Source organism: Salvia miltiorrhiza, chromosome 2, assembly GCF_028751815.1.
Source record: "Salvia miltiorrhiza cultivar Shanhuang (shh) chromosome 2, IMPLAD_Smil_shh, whole genome shotgun sequence".
Lineage (NCBI taxonomy): Eukaryota > Viridiplantae > Streptophyta > Magnoliopsida > Lamiales > Lamiaceae > Salvia > Salvia miltiorrhiza.
In genome coordinates, this window is record NC_080388.1 from 56,404,527 (window position 1) to 56,419,914 (window position 15,388).

The window sequence follows — 15,388 nt, forward strand, 5'->3', positions numbered from 1 at the left end:
CGTCTGAAAAATGTCCCAATTTTTCCTAGTTATGTTATAAAACGTGTTATTGAATAGATTTGTCTAAGATAGGGCGTGGACTGTTTGTGTGATCTCTCGTAAAACAGAGGTTTAGATTCTATAAACAAGTGTTGAAGGTATGAAATGTTTTGCTATAAATCGACTGCTTGTTGAGAAAATGCCATTAATATAGTATGATTGAAGGTTTGAAATTGAAGTAACAATGATGCGAGATTGATTCGGTTGGCAAATGCCTAATTGCAGATATATATTATTCCATGTTACTGCATACGAGCCTTAATAGTAATCTCCTCGAATAAACTCGTTTAGTCGCTTCATTTCACCATGTTGTTGCTCCACCACAGCTCTCACAACATCGACCATGGAAATCATGCCTACTATTTTCCCATCTATAACCGGGGCATGCCGAATTTGATTCTCTGCACATACATGTTCTGTTACTTTTTCTTTACAAATGTCATCTCTTCTTACTATCAACTAAAGGAAAATAATATGGTACCAGTCATGAGCTGCATTGCATGAAGAATGTTTGTATCTGATGTTACTGTCAGTAGCTTGTCCTGAGATGATATAAAGAGCAGAATTTTATAGTAAAAACTTTAAAATCACAAAATGGGCATGGAAGCAGCAACCTTATCAGTCATGATCTCCCCAACTTTTGTGTATTTAGAGGACCTATCTTGCACGATCACCTTACGCAAATAGTCTGTTTGGACATGCAACATTTTACTCAAACCATTCGACTTCGTGTAAACTCTTAACACGATGTTACCTCGTTCCGTTAGGATTCCTGCTATGTGCTGCTCTTCTCCCGGCTTCAGGACAACAAGAGACCCTATGTTGTTCTGTGCCATCTGCAAATATTTCATCCTATCAGTTATGCTATGTGTCGTAGTCGTGAAGAGCACGGAGACTCACTTGCTTGACAGCATCATAGACGGTGTCATCTGTTCGACACCAGACCCAGGATCCGATCCTGTCTTGCCCTTTGGTCGATAGCACCTCTGCAATCGTTGTGTTGTGCAATCCCTTCTCCGGCAATGGCATCGAGTAGGATCTTGCAACCATTGCACCTTTTCTATGCTTTATCAAGTTCAGTAAGTGATGCTGTTTCTTGATGTGTATATGTTCACGGCAAAATCGTACAAGGCCTTGCATCTTTAATACTATAATTGAAAAACTTATGGTCATGTTCCTTGCAGTAATATGTTTCCTAGTATGCGTACAAAAATTTAGGTATGAAGTTTCTTAAGCAAGATGGAAATCTTGCAATATTTTCTAGAGATTAATTTCTGCTATCATGATTTGTATGTGAAGAATGTACAAGTCATAAATTGAAAATAGCAAAATTATTTACAGAGATAGATAGGGCTTGGAATATTTCATAAAAGAGTGAAAATAGGACATATATGTGAAATGTGAAATTTAGACACGAGAGAAGGATCAAAATTAGATTGTACCTTCTTAGTAGACCTGAAGCTCAGAAATTCAACTTCACAACACAGGGCTTAATTAGCCTTATATCAAGTTGGGATTAGAATGTTTCATTCCCTTAATCAGTTGCTTGTTGGGATTAGTTTAGTGCGTTCTTTTCTTGATTAAGTTGTTGCCAACTTTGTCTTTCTACCAAGGCGAAATGAAAAATTTAAATGTCCAAGTAATTGTTTTGTTCAAATTTGCTTAAGCACAAAACCAATTTGAAGAGTCTTTTTTAGAGCACAACAAAGAATAAATACCAAGTTTGTGGTGTAAGAAAGGGCAAAACTATGGACGGATGAAATTTGGACAGAAATTCTAAACTTGGTCCAAACATAGTCATGATTTTGGACAAGTAACATTGATTCTTTAGAAGGGCAAGAAATCATCTGCACCAACTATAGGAATATTTCTACGATTTCGTTTATTTTCAATTATATTTTCTCTTTTGATTTTGAGAACAGTGTAAAGATTTTGAATAATGTAATTGATCTTTTAAAAGTTGTATGTAAGAAATTAAGTTGAACACAATAATTTTTGCACGAAATTAATCGTTTAGGCATGGCTAATTGAAGTAGGTTTGAATTTGAATATTAATTCAAATCCAATTACTAGAATACACTCTCTCTTAGTAAATTTTAATTGAAGTTTTTTTATGTGGGATTGGGCAGGGGAAAATGGAACGCCCAAATACATCCACCATCAAGTGGGCTTAAGTTTTCTTAAACATAACACTTTATAAATATTTGTAAACTGTGAAAGTGACAGTGAACCTTAGGGCACCTGAATTTGAATATTTAATTGAAACCAATTATTAGAATACATGCACTTTCTCTTATTTGATTTTCCGAACTCTTCCTTAGTAAATTTTAATCGAACATTTATTATTTTAGAATTTTTTTTGCCATCTCCGTATCGTTAGTTTGAATAGAGGTAATATTAATAACTGAAATAGAGATTTATTAAAGATAAAAAGAAGAAACCTAAAAAAATCACTATTTTAATTTTGATATATTTTTTTATAAATTAATAATTAAATAATTAAATTTAAAGATCGCATCACGGTGGACTTAGATCCAAGATTTATGATCTTAGACGTTAACCATTGTTTTTTTTTTTTTTTTTTTTTTGATCGGTCAAAGTCATGTTAGATGTTAGTAATTAGTTCCCCATCCACTCCAAGAACCACCTTATCTCTCCATTCACCAAATCCACCTTATATCTCCAATCTCCAATTCGCTCCCAAGAGGGATCGAACCCGGGTCACTTCACTTAAGTGAGGACCCGGTGGCCAGTGGGCTAAGCCCTCTGGTTTAGACGTTAACCATTGTACCGCTAGATCAATAGATATACACTTAATTTTGATATACTTTATCGATTTCAATTTATTTATTTATTTATTTATTTATTATTATTATTATTATTATTATTATTATTATTATTATTATTATTATTATTATTATTATTATTATTATTATTATTATTATTATTATTATTATGACATTGCACACACGTTTACACAATTACACACATACACTTGGGAGTGTTATAAATTTAGCTAACATGCTTCCATTTTGGGCCTTTTCATGCATTAGTTATGGTTCAGGCTACAACTAAGGCCTTTGCATCCAGAAATTTGGGTTGGGCTCTACTAGACTTTTCTATTGAACTAAGAGTTCTTCCTTTTTTTCTGTTTTTTTTTTTTTTTTTCGTCCATCCAATTTTTTTATGTCGTCGACTGTTGAGTTGAAGTTTACGTGGATTAGTTCGCCGTGTAATATTCATGTTACGACGTTATTTTTATAAAATTGCTGAATATTAGAAATTATGGTGCAAATACAGGATGCAATTTGGAGAAATTTTAGTTGAAATTGTACGAAACGACATCGTTTAAGCGTAAAAAAACGACGATGTCTTTACTAATCCACATAAGATCCAATTCAACACTTTGGCAGTCGAAAAAAATTTAAGGAAAAGGAATTGCAAAAATTGAAATGATGATTTAATTTGCTACACTTCAAAAATTATGTTAAAATTGCAAATTCAAAATAGTCCATGAGGGAAACGGAATTGCAAAAATTGAAAAGATGATAATTTAGTTCGCTACACTTTAAAAATTATGTTAAAATTACAAATTCAAAATAATCCGTAATTTTATTTGCTAAAATCCCTATAAATAATATGCTACTAATCAACCGACAATTTGCTTCTAATTAGTTCAGATATTGTGCTGCAGTTTTGGGCCTTCGTTTAATTTTAATCAACTTTACAATTTTATTTCTTATTGGAAAATATTCAAGAGAAAGATCATGACATAAATTTTAGGGTTAATGGTATTTTATGTCTCGAATTTTCAACATTTTTCACAAAATGTCCCGAACTTTTATTTTCTCCAAAAAAATCCTGAACTTTCAATTTTTTCCATAAAATATCCCACTATACAAAATTCGGGGACAAAAAAATGAATTATCTCGCCGAAAGAAATATTTTGGGGACCGATGTTGTTGGAAAATCATATTGGGAACCACCATTATCGAAAAACGCTGAAAGTTCGGGATTTTTTTTATCATCTTTTCGTCATCGAATTTTGTATATCATGACATTTTATGGAAAACTAAAAGTTCAAGATTTTTTAGAAAAAAAATGAAACTTCAGGACATTTTGTGAAAAACGCTGAAAATTCGGGACATAAAACACTATTAACCCTAAATTTTAAATATAACCATCAATCACAAGCACTAGATGTGGCATAATAAATCTTAATTACTATGAATTATTAAACTTAAATTATAAATTATTTGATTACAATTAAAATTTTAATTATTATTATTGATTAAGTTGTTAGGCATATGTTCGCTAGGGAGTTGATCGTGGTAAATGATTAAATATAATTTCACATTTGATGATACTCTCTCAAGTTTCAAATAAGATGATGCTTTGAACTCAATTATGATCTTTTAAGTTCCAAACGAGATGATGCACAAAAGTTAGAGGTGATCTGTCAAGTTTCAAACAAGATGATTATCATAACTTAATTATTGTTTTTTCAAATTTTAGATAAGATGATGCTCACAACTAAGTTATGGTATTTTAGGTTCCAAACAAAAGTGAGATTAATTAAATTATTTTCTCTCTCTCTCTCTATATATATATATGATCTTTTATTGGTATTTATCTTCTTATCTTTTATCCTATTTCTTTTTTGAAGTTATCAAATTCTCCACTAATTATAAAATCTTTGATATGCATATCAAATTGAAGATTATTACAAGAATTTTAATTTGATATATTTTGTGTAAATATATGAACCTCTCCTACGTCATATTTGTTAGAGGCACTTAGTCAGGCGAAAACTAAGTTCCCACTCACATACCCGACTTGAATCTAGAAAAGGGAAACTACTTCATTGAATTCCCTATTCTTACTATCGAGCAATTTAATTACCTCTTTCTCAAACTAAAAGGATAGATTTAAAATGTAAAAGTTACATTTATTTAAAAATTTAAACTAAAAAAAATCCATGTCTTCTCTCTTCTCTCTCGTTTTTAAAAATAATTAAGTCCATTTATAATTTTTATTTTTATCCTTTTTTTCTTTTACTTTTTTCTTTTACATATAAAAATATTTTATTGCATTGCACGAGTGCAAATGCTAGCTAGTGTTTTCCTAAACCCATAGATATGGCATTGTCTTTATTATCGCCCAATATCTTCTTCTTTTTAATCCTAATTATGCGTCAAATATATGTCAATTTAATTTTCTTTAGTTATACAATATGACATCATTCAATTTCAAAGTAATTCTAAGCAACAAAACGGCCTTGCTTAAAGAAAATGTTTATGTTCATTGTTGAATGAATAAGAAAAGTGAAGCATCCAATTAAGCAGGCAGCGTCTCATTTTCATCTGTTCTTTCCTACCAATCCAATCATATAGTAATGTGGCAACTAATCATCAGTATTAGCAATAGCACTGAGAGAACGTAACCACAAACCTTAACTGAACTTACAATATATACTTAAAACATAAGAGACAGGTAGACACCCACCCTGCACCAAACCATTGCCTTCATTTCACTCCAACCAAAAATCGAGAAATAAATTACAAGCTTATCTACCACGAATTTGTAATCAATGGTATGAATTATATTTAATTTATAAAAATTGAATTAAAAAAAATTATATACTGACTTTGGACTTATCAATCCTAATAATAATGAATTAAACGTGAAATCAAATGATAAAAAATAATTATACACCATAACTGAATGGAACATATCCTAGTTAATATTCATAAAATTAAATTAAAGGAGAAATATGCATATAAACATAAAAATTAAAAGTGAGACACAAAATGGAACACTACACACTGAATCTTAAACGTGCCTTCAGAAGTAGCCAAGGACAATTCTGTAATTTTGCTTCAGGCCTTCCTTATATATGACGCTCCACGCCCAAACACTTGAGGTAAATCGATGTACAAATATTTGTGATAATTATTTGGCTGAGAAAGAAAAAAGAGATGGGTGAGAAGAGCAAGATTCTGATAATTGGGGGCACAGGGTATATCGGTAAATTCATAGTGGCGGCGAGCGCAAAATCTGGGCACCCCACGTTTGCTTTGTTGAGAGATGCTACAATTGATGACCCTGCTAAGTCCCAACTCATTCAAGGCTTCCAAAATTCTGGAGTCACTATACTCAAAGTAGTATTATTTATTTATTTATTTTCTAAAATGAAAATTCATAGTTATGCAATGTTGATCTTAAGTGATTGATGAAACAGGGTGATTTGAAGGATCATGAGAGCTTAGTGAAGGCCATAAAGCAGGTGGATGTAGTAATATCCTGTGTGGGTCAGATGCAGTTGGCTGATCAGCTGCACATCATTGCTGCTATTAAAGAAGCTGGAAATATTAAGGTCATTTCATTCTTTTCTATTGTGCATTTCTTTCTTCAATACAACTCAACATTTCTTCCCAACTGCCAACCTACGATTTCCCTTGTGCATTCAAAATATTATGATAAACCATTTTTTCATTAAATGTCGTAGATAAGCATGCGATTCATTTGTTACTGGCTATTGTTCAATACGGTCGCCGTATGAAAATTGATCAGAATCATACTATACATGAAGCGTCTGTAAATTTAAATAAACCAGATGGTAAGTGAGGCGCAGTTGAATTAAAGTATTGGATTTAAATACGAGGGAGTTATTCAAATGAGCCTGCCCAACTATTTATCCTATAGAATAATTACAATTTTTCAGCTCTTAGATCATGAAGATTTACCAAGGATTCATGACTTTACTGAATGAATTCATAGTCCAAAGTTCTTTTATAGTAATCCGTCCCGAAAGAGTATTCTTAGTTAATTCATCACGAGTTTAATAAATATTAGGTAAATGTGTTGTGAGTGGAAAAAATGATCCACTTTTATGAATAGAGTGGAGAAATAATGGTTGGCCATAGTGGTGGGATCATGTCCAAAAATAAGTTGTACATATTCTTATGAGACGAATGAAAAAAGAAAATAAATATACTCTTTATGGACGGAGGGAGTAGGAAAAGGTGTGTCTAGTTTGTGACAATATGACTAATTGACAAGTGTTTATAATAAATGGTGTATACAAAACTTATGAAAGTGCATAATCTAACAAAAAAACAGAGGTTCATGCCGTCGGAGTTTGGAAACGACGTAGATCGTGCCCGGGCGGTGGAGCCGGCGAAATCAGCATGGGCGGTGAAGGTTGATATCCGGCGAGCTACAGAGGCAGAAGGCATTCCATACACGTACGTTTCAGCCAACTACTTCGCTGGCTATTCTCTGCCAACACTCATGCAGCCAGGACTCCCCCCTCCGCCTACAGACAAACTCGTCATCTTTGGAGATGGGAATGTCAAAGGTATTTCAAATCTATTACTACTAGTCTATGTTTTTCGACTTTGCTAATTAATTACTCATAAATATACAAACTTTTACATAATTTTAATTTCACATGAATTAAAAATTTCTATCTCCAAACACACAAACTTTTAGTTATTAATTATCAACTAGCAAGCATAGGAAACATTTTTATATTTCTATATTTATATAAAATTGATACCAACTCAATTATCGTATTTATAAATATAGTAAGAAATATAATTTTAACTGAATATATTTAAGTTGGATATTTTAAAAATAAAATAAAGAAAATTTCACAATAATAAAAGTTGATATCATGAAAAGTAATTAAAATAAAAAATGAAAACAAAAATAAAATATAAATATAAAGAGTAAATATCACTTTAAACCCCAAACTATTTTCGCACTATCAATTATATCCTGAACTATCGAAAATAATTTTTTAAACCTTGACATATAAATTTTGTATCAATTGTACCATTCGTTCATTTTTTTAGCTTAAAAAATTTAACATGGCTCACAGGATGCCACAATGTATTTAGAATCATTCTTTTTTTGACATATATTATATAAAACGACGTGATCATATGCATTACTCATTAAAAATTAAAAGGATGAAAAATAGATAAATGGTACAATTGATACAAAATTGATAGTTCAAGGTTTAAAAAATTATTTTCAATAGTTCAGGATATAATTGATAGTGCAAAAATAGTTTGAGGTTTAAAGTGATATTTATCCAAATATAAAAGAATTATTAAATAGATTTATTCAAAAAAGATGAGAGAGGGGAGAGAATCTTTTAAAATTTTAATCGTTAAATATAGATAACTTTTATAATTATATTTTTAAATTAAATATATACATAAAATACTATATTAAAGCTCTTATTGTGATCTTTAATTTGATATACGTATTAAATGTTTTATAATTAGTCAAATTTCACAATTTTAGAAAGAAATAAAAAAAGAAGATAAAGAAAATAAAAATAAAAATAAAAAATATAATTCACAAATAAACCTTTCAATTTTGTTATAACTACAAAATTGCCACTCAATTTTGAAATTTTAATATATAATATAGATTTCCAACTAATTAATGTCATTGTGGCTAGCTGAAGTAACAAATTAATATCATCGTAAGTCGTGACTAGCTGATAACTAAAATGGTGTAGACATCCAACTAGTACATCAGTCGTTTAAGCCATATAGATATTTTAGACATCCACCACAGTATTAATTTGAATATCATATGAAAGTAATAATTAGTAAAATTTTGTATAGTTAGAAGCACAACTTTGCAAAATCAAAATTGAGTGAAGTTGATGTATTTAGGCGTAAGCGCACAATTATCCCAACTAATTAATATTTTTGGAAATTGTAATAGAAGCAATTGATGCATTATTTTGCAGCTGTGTTCAACGATGAACGTGACATTGGCACATACACCATCAAAGCTGTTGATGATCCAAGAACCTTGAACAAGATCCTCTACATCAAGCCTCCCAAAAACATATACTCATTCAATGAGATTGCTGCTTTATGGGAGAAGAAAATCGGCAAAACCCTCCAGAAAATCTATGTACCCGAGGACCAACTTCTCAAACAGATTGCAGGTATATAAATATCTACCAACATATACATATATGTATAATAATTTTCCATTTCTACTAATAATATAATTTTGCAGAGTCAGCAATGCCAATAAACATAATTCTGGCGATCAACCATTCTGTATTCGTGAAGAGTGATCAAACATATTTTGATATCAACCCATCATTTGGATTTGAGGCTTCACAGCTCTATCCTGACGTCAAGTATACTACTGTGGACGAGTACCTCAACCAATTTCTCTAAATTGTTTCTCCATTTCGACTACATCAATAATGGGAAACCTCAAATTTATGTTATATACTTTTATGTGTGTTTATGAAACATTTATGGATCTACCATGTATCTCAAATTCGTGAACAACGGTTTCTGCTATAAATTTATCGACTTTAATTTTAATTGTTGTCAAGTTTCTATGCTACGGAAGTTTGGATCGCCTATAATTTAAAAGATAGCTTCCTCTGTTTTATAAATCAGATTAATATTAAAAATCGAGTCCAAATTGGTGATATAAGCAGTCGGCTTTGAGCTCACATGAAAGCACCAAAATGAGAAATCATGCACCAAATTTAAGAGTGTAACAAATTGTATTTCATAGCAATTAAACACGAACAAAATCAACTACAATAAATCTTGTAGCTAATTCAAAATCAATATTGAAAAATCTTTTTGCTATACAATTGGTAGCAACTCAACAAATATTGAATAATTCATAATTTGACAACATGAATTAGCTTTAAATTTTAATGTTCCTCATTAAAAAGGGATACCAAATGGGATCCTCTGTCCCAAAAAATAGTGTGTACCACGTGTACCACCCTTCATTTCTTTATATTTTTAAATTATTTTTTATTCAGTTTTAATTTATTATGCTTTTATATAATATAAAGATAATTAACAAGGGTTCACTCATCTATTTAGAGTTTATAATTATTTTTTTATATTTATTTGAATTAATAATAGATTATTTGGGTTCATTAATTCAAAATTAGGGTATATAATTTTTTTAATTTCAATTTTTCACTGATAAATATTAATTAAAGTTTATAATATAATAATAATTTTTATTTTTATAAAAAACAATTTATAAAACAAAGAAATGAAGAGTGGTACACGTGGTACACACAATATTCTGGGACAGAGGATCCCATCTGAAAGTGATACTAGTATTTTTTATAAAAATAAATAAATAAAGATGAAGATGTGGATAATAAGATAAGTACTGTATCCTAATATGTATTAGCCTCCCCTAGCAATAGGGATTAGGGAGTTGTAGAAAGTCAAATATGAGTTGGAATACGGCATACATTTAATTCTCTACGGCTACTGAATTTAGAAACTTCTACTGCTACTGCTACTAATCTATTACTCCCACTAACATTAATTTTTAAGTTTTAATTTTTAATTTTTAATTTTTAATAGGTTTCAGAGGGCAGCTTTGAGGTACCGAACACTACTGCTTTAAGTAGATAAAATTATTCACTATAAACTAGCCTAGTGATATATTTTATCTAACAAAGAAATCTATAAATGAAATCTTTTGATGTAAAATGGGTAGAAGTTAATCAACTCTCCAGACTTATAAAAAACGACTCATAATCATAACGAATAATGATCGAGAATCACAACTACAAAAAGGATAATAGTAGAAGAAGAAAAAAAATCCTCTCATAAACAATCTAGTAATTGATGCGTTTAGTGAATGCGCAACGAAGATATCAATCATTTTGATAAATAAAAAGAAAAGAACAAAAAGGGGAGTATGGGCCATATTAAACGAACAAAACAAGTCATTCAATGCAATTAATAGTAGTAAGCTCAACAAACAACGACCCCGCCCCAATTTTGGCGTCAAACCATAAATGAAATCGTCGGATTAATCATTCAGCAATATAAATATTGGTAGACCCGACTTTCTTATATATACAAGCTTGTTTTTAACTTCACAATCAACCTTTACTATCAAGTTATCAACAATATTTTCTAGAAATAGAAAAAAGTAAAAAAAAAAATGGGAGAGAAGATCTTGATCATCGGTGGAACAGGATACATCGGCAAATTCGTAGTTGAGGCCAGCGCTAAATCTGGGCATCCCACTTTCGCTTTGATGAGAGAGGCATCCCTCTCTGATCCAGCCAAATCTGAGCTCGTCCAAACCTTCAAGAATTCTGGTGTCACCTTCCTAATTGTATGTAACTCTCTCTGTTTTTGTGTGTGACAGAAAAGGTGATGATTTTGGGGGAAATATAATATACTAATATGTATATGTGTATGTGCAGGGAGATCTGAATGATCACGAGAGCTTGGTGAAGGCTATAAAGCAAGTGGATGTGGTTATATCAACCGTGGGCTTCATGCAGATTGCTGATCAATATAAGATTATTGCTGCGATTAAAGAGGCTGGAAATGTGAAGGTAGCTAGCTCTAATTTTACCACCCTGCATGCTCTTGCTATATAAAAATATGTGTAGGTGAAGATATATAACATAAATGGTTGCAGAGGTTCTTACCATCAGAATTTGGAGGTGATCTGGATCGTTGTCGTGCCGTGGATCCCATAAACCAAAATTTTCAGCTAAAGATACAACTCCGCAGAGCAATAGAGGCAGAGGGCATTCCTTACACCTACATCGTCTGCAACTTGTTTGCCGGCTACGCCCTCTCCAATTTCCTGCAGCTGGGCGCCACTGCTCCTCCCAGAGACAAGATTGTTATCCCCGGAGATGGAAATGTTAAAGGTATGTATATGATGATGATGACTAATTACTTAGTGATTTGAGTTATTAATGATTAATATGTTGCAGCTGTGTTCAACGAGGAACATGACATTGGTGCATACACCGTGAAAGCTTCGGTTGATCCCAGAACATTGAACAAGATCCTCTACATTAAGCCTCCTCACAACATATATTCATTCAATGAGCTAGTTGCCTGCTGGGAGAAGAAGATCGGCAACACCCTGGAGAAGATATACGTGGCAGAGGATGAGCTTCTGAAGCAGATTGAAGAGTCGCCGATGCCGGTGAATGTGATATTGTCGATCAACCACTGCATATTCGTGAAGGGTGATCAGACCTATTTTGAGATCGATCCGGCCGTCGGGGTTGAGGCTTCCCAGCTCTATCCTGATGTCAAATACACCACCGTGGATGAGTACATCACTCAGTTCGTGTAGGTTAGCTTCTCCATGGAGAGAATAACTGGTTTCTTCTGTTGATTCACTTTTGTTATGTTTTGTTGGCTTATGATGATAAGTGCCATCTACGTTAATAAAATATGAATTTTAGCAAATAAATTTCAATATACTTTAATTGTCCATCTATAATGATGTATTTATTTCATTTTTAGTACGTACGTCATTCAAATAAATATTTTTTTTTCTTATTTGGACGCTACTTTACACATAATTGGAGATGCCTAATCAGATTGACATTAATTAATACTCTTAATGTGAGACTATTTCTCCATTATAAATACATTCAATATTTTTTTTATTAAAACTCGCGTTGAAATATTTCTTTTTTTCTACTTGAACGCTACTTTCATCCTCAACAATACCTCCTCAAACTCAGGATTTTGCTGACATCATTATGGACCCACTTTCAACTCATTCAATATTTATTCACATTTTATTTAAATTTCACATTTATTCTTTATAATTTAGTAAAAATAGTTTAACAGTTATTTTAAATCAATACTCCCTTCGTCCCAATAAGCTTGTCTCGTTTCTTTTGGGCACTATTATTAAGAAAAGTTAAATTAGTGTAGTAAAAATGTGTAAAGGTGTGGGACCATATTGTTTGTAGTGTAAATCATTACAAAAAATAGAGACAAAACAATATTATTGGGACAATCCAAAAAGGAAAATATGACAAGATTAGTGGGACGGAAGAAGTATAAGATTAAATAAATTATTTTATAAATATTAGATACTCCCTCCGTCCCAGCTTTTAGTATCCAACTTTCCTTTTTTGGCCGTCCCACATTTTAGTATCCATTTCTATTTTTGGCAAAAGTAGGTGAGGCCCTTACTCCACTTTAATTATTTTAACTCTCACATAAAATGTGGGGCCCTTATTCCACTCACAACACATCAATCACTTTATTAAAACCCGTGCCCTTTTGAACTGGATACAAAAAGCCGGGACGGAGGGAGTATAAAATTAGCAAATAATTAACTGAATATTTAGAACTAAACCCACAACACAAAAGACAACTTCATTAAAAAAATTATTGAATACAACACACATCATAAACTTTTAATTTAATAATGGGTTAAGGTGCAGATCCATCCCTGAAGTAGAGGTCCCTATATCAAACATTAGGAGTGAGCAAAATCCGGTTAAATCCAAAAATCCGAACCGAACCGAACCTAACCGAAATACTAATTCGGTTCGGTTAATTTGGTTTTCGGTTCGGGTTTGATTTTGAATTTTGAAATTTTCGATTTTTCGGTTCGGTTATGGTTTTTATGAAAAAATATTTGGTTAACCGAAATCCGAACATAAATAATAATTAATTTAATAATTTATATATATTATTTAAAAGTTAAAATGATTATTATTACTACTATATAAAATAGTCAATAATTACTCTTAATCTCGGTCAATTTTTTAAAAAATAAACTTTTCAATAATTACTCTTAATTTATACTCTTAATCTTTGGTTAAGATGTTTTAAAATTTTGGTTATTATTTTTTAAGGATTTCGAATCTTGTATATTGAATGTTAATTAGTTATTTAAACTTTAAAAAATATATTGTGTATTTATTTCGGTTATTTGGTTTTAACCGAAATCGAACCGAAATATTTCGGTTCGGTTTTGTTCGGTTTTAAGCATGTTCGGTTCGGATTTGAATATTAATTATATAATTCGGTTTTAATTTGGTTTTTGTTATTCGGTTCGGTTCGGTTCGGTGACCGAATAACCGAATGCTCACCCCTATCAAACATCCCCCAATAGTTCAAGAAAAAGGTGCAATTAAACCCAGACCTCTAACGTCGTTAAGCGCCGTTAAACGTCTGGGTTTAACTGCACCCTCCACTTCAGGGGTGGATCTGCACCTTAACTCTTTTTTATTTTTATTTTTCAATTTCGGCAACCCACCTCCGGCATCAGCTTAACCGCCTCCGTAGTCATCGGCTCCAACTTGCATCTTATTAGCTCGCACGCGCTCAATTTCTTGGTCGTCGACTGCCCATCGTCGACATGCAGCACTGCCACCAGGTCCAGATTTGGACCGGATGTTGCTTGGTCCAGATTCATATCCGTATTTTTTTACTTAGGTCCGGATCCGGTCCAGATTCATTGGTTCCAAAAAACTGAGATTCAGGTCCAGATCCATAAGATCCTCATGGTCTCGGGTCCTGACCCGGATCCATTATTTTTTCTCTTTCAAAATAAATTTATAAATATTAAATTAACCAAAATTAAAACCATAATTATTGTCTAGAGTTTTAGCAATTATTCAAAAATAAATAATTAAATCATAATCTATAAATAATACTCCCCCGTCCCACGAATCTTGACACGTTTAGTTTCGGCACGAGAATTAAGAAGTTGTAGATTAGTGTTTTAAATGTGTAGGTAATAAAGTATAAAAGTGATAAAGTAGGAGAGAGAATGTAATAAAGTGATAAAGTATGAGAGGGAGTGTAATTAAGACCCCTTATTTTTGGACTAATTATTACCTTATTTGGAAATATGTCAAGATTTGTGGGACGGCCCAAAAAGGAATACGTGTCAAGATTCGTGGGACGGAGGGAGTATTATAAAAATTCAAAATAAGTAAGCATACAATAATCAAGCACTAAAGAACATATTAAAATAGTAAAATAATGACATACACACTTATTTTAATTGTATATGTACAAAATGAATGAAAATTAATTATCATATCATTAAAATCAATTTTATCACTAACTTCATCACAATATTAAGTAACAGTGAAATAATGTGTCTTCTATTTTACATTGAAAAAAGAAAAATAATATTATCAATACAAATAAAAGATATAATAATAATAGTAATAATAATAATAATAATAATAAAATAAATTTTAAATATATATTATATAGATAGATATATACACAATTAATATCATAAGATAAGCTTAAAGGGTTAAAGTGTTGGAGGAGATGCTGCTGTGCGGGGGAGGAGGGGGGGAATCGAAGAAGTTGGTGGCGCTGCTGCATGTCAGCGGTGGGCAGTCGACGACCAACATATTGGGCATGTGCGAGATGGCAAGGTGCAATTCGAAGCCGATGAGTACAGGGGCGGTTAAGCTGATGTCAGAGGTGGGTTGCCAAAAAAAAAAAAAAACGGGGGGGGGGGGGGGGGGGGGGGGGGGGGGTTAAGGTGCAGATTCACCCCTGAA

The 15,388-nt window shown here is 31.9% G+C and overlaps 3 protein-coding genes across 3 annotated transcripts; 2 read left to right on the plus strand and 1 right to left on the minus strand.

The window, feature by feature from the left end:
• Window positions 1-167: 167 nt before the first annotated feature.
• On the minus strand, window positions 168-1,693 carry LOC131010489 (CBS domain-containing protein CBSX3, mitochondrial-like). The gene is made up of 6 exons (XM_057938023.1): window positions 1,482-1,693; window positions 940-1,187; window positions 794-875; window positions 654-727; window positions 521-581; window positions 168-440 (listed from the first exon to the last, which is right to left on the minus strand). Exons 2-6 carry the CDS (start codon window positions 1,177-1,179, stop codon window positions 298-300), a joined length of 600 nt encoding a protein of 199 aa, XP_057794006.1. The 5' UTR covers window positions 1,180-1,187; window positions 1,482-1,693; the 3' UTR covers window positions 168-297.
• Window positions 1,694-5,954: 4,261 nt separating this feature from the next.
• LOC131010490 (isoflavone reductase-like protein) lies at window positions 5,955-9,410 on the plus strand. The gene is made up of 5 exons (XM_057938024.1): window positions 5,955-6,200; window positions 6,281-6,415; window positions 7,162-7,399; window positions 8,813-9,016; window positions 9,091-9,410. Exons 1-5 carry the CDS (start codon window positions 6,018-6,020, stop codon window positions 9,255-9,257), a joined length of 927 nt encoding a protein of 308 aa, XP_057794007.1. The 5' UTR covers window positions 5,955-6,017; the 3' UTR covers window positions 9,258-9,410.
• Window positions 9,411-11,001: 1,591 nt separating this feature from the next.
• LOC131010491 (isoflavone reductase-like protein) lies at window positions 11,002-12,330 on the plus strand. Its single transcript, XM_057938025.1, has 4 exons — window positions 11,002-11,199; window positions 11,291-11,425; window positions 11,512-11,749; window positions 11,816-12,330. Exons 1-4 carry the CDS (start codon window positions 11,023-11,025, stop codon window positions 12,184-12,186), a joined length of 921 nt encoding a protein of 306 aa, XP_057794008.1. The 5' UTR covers window positions 11,002-11,022; the 3' UTR covers window positions 12,187-12,330.
• Window positions 12,331-15,388: the final 3,058 nt, after the last annotated feature.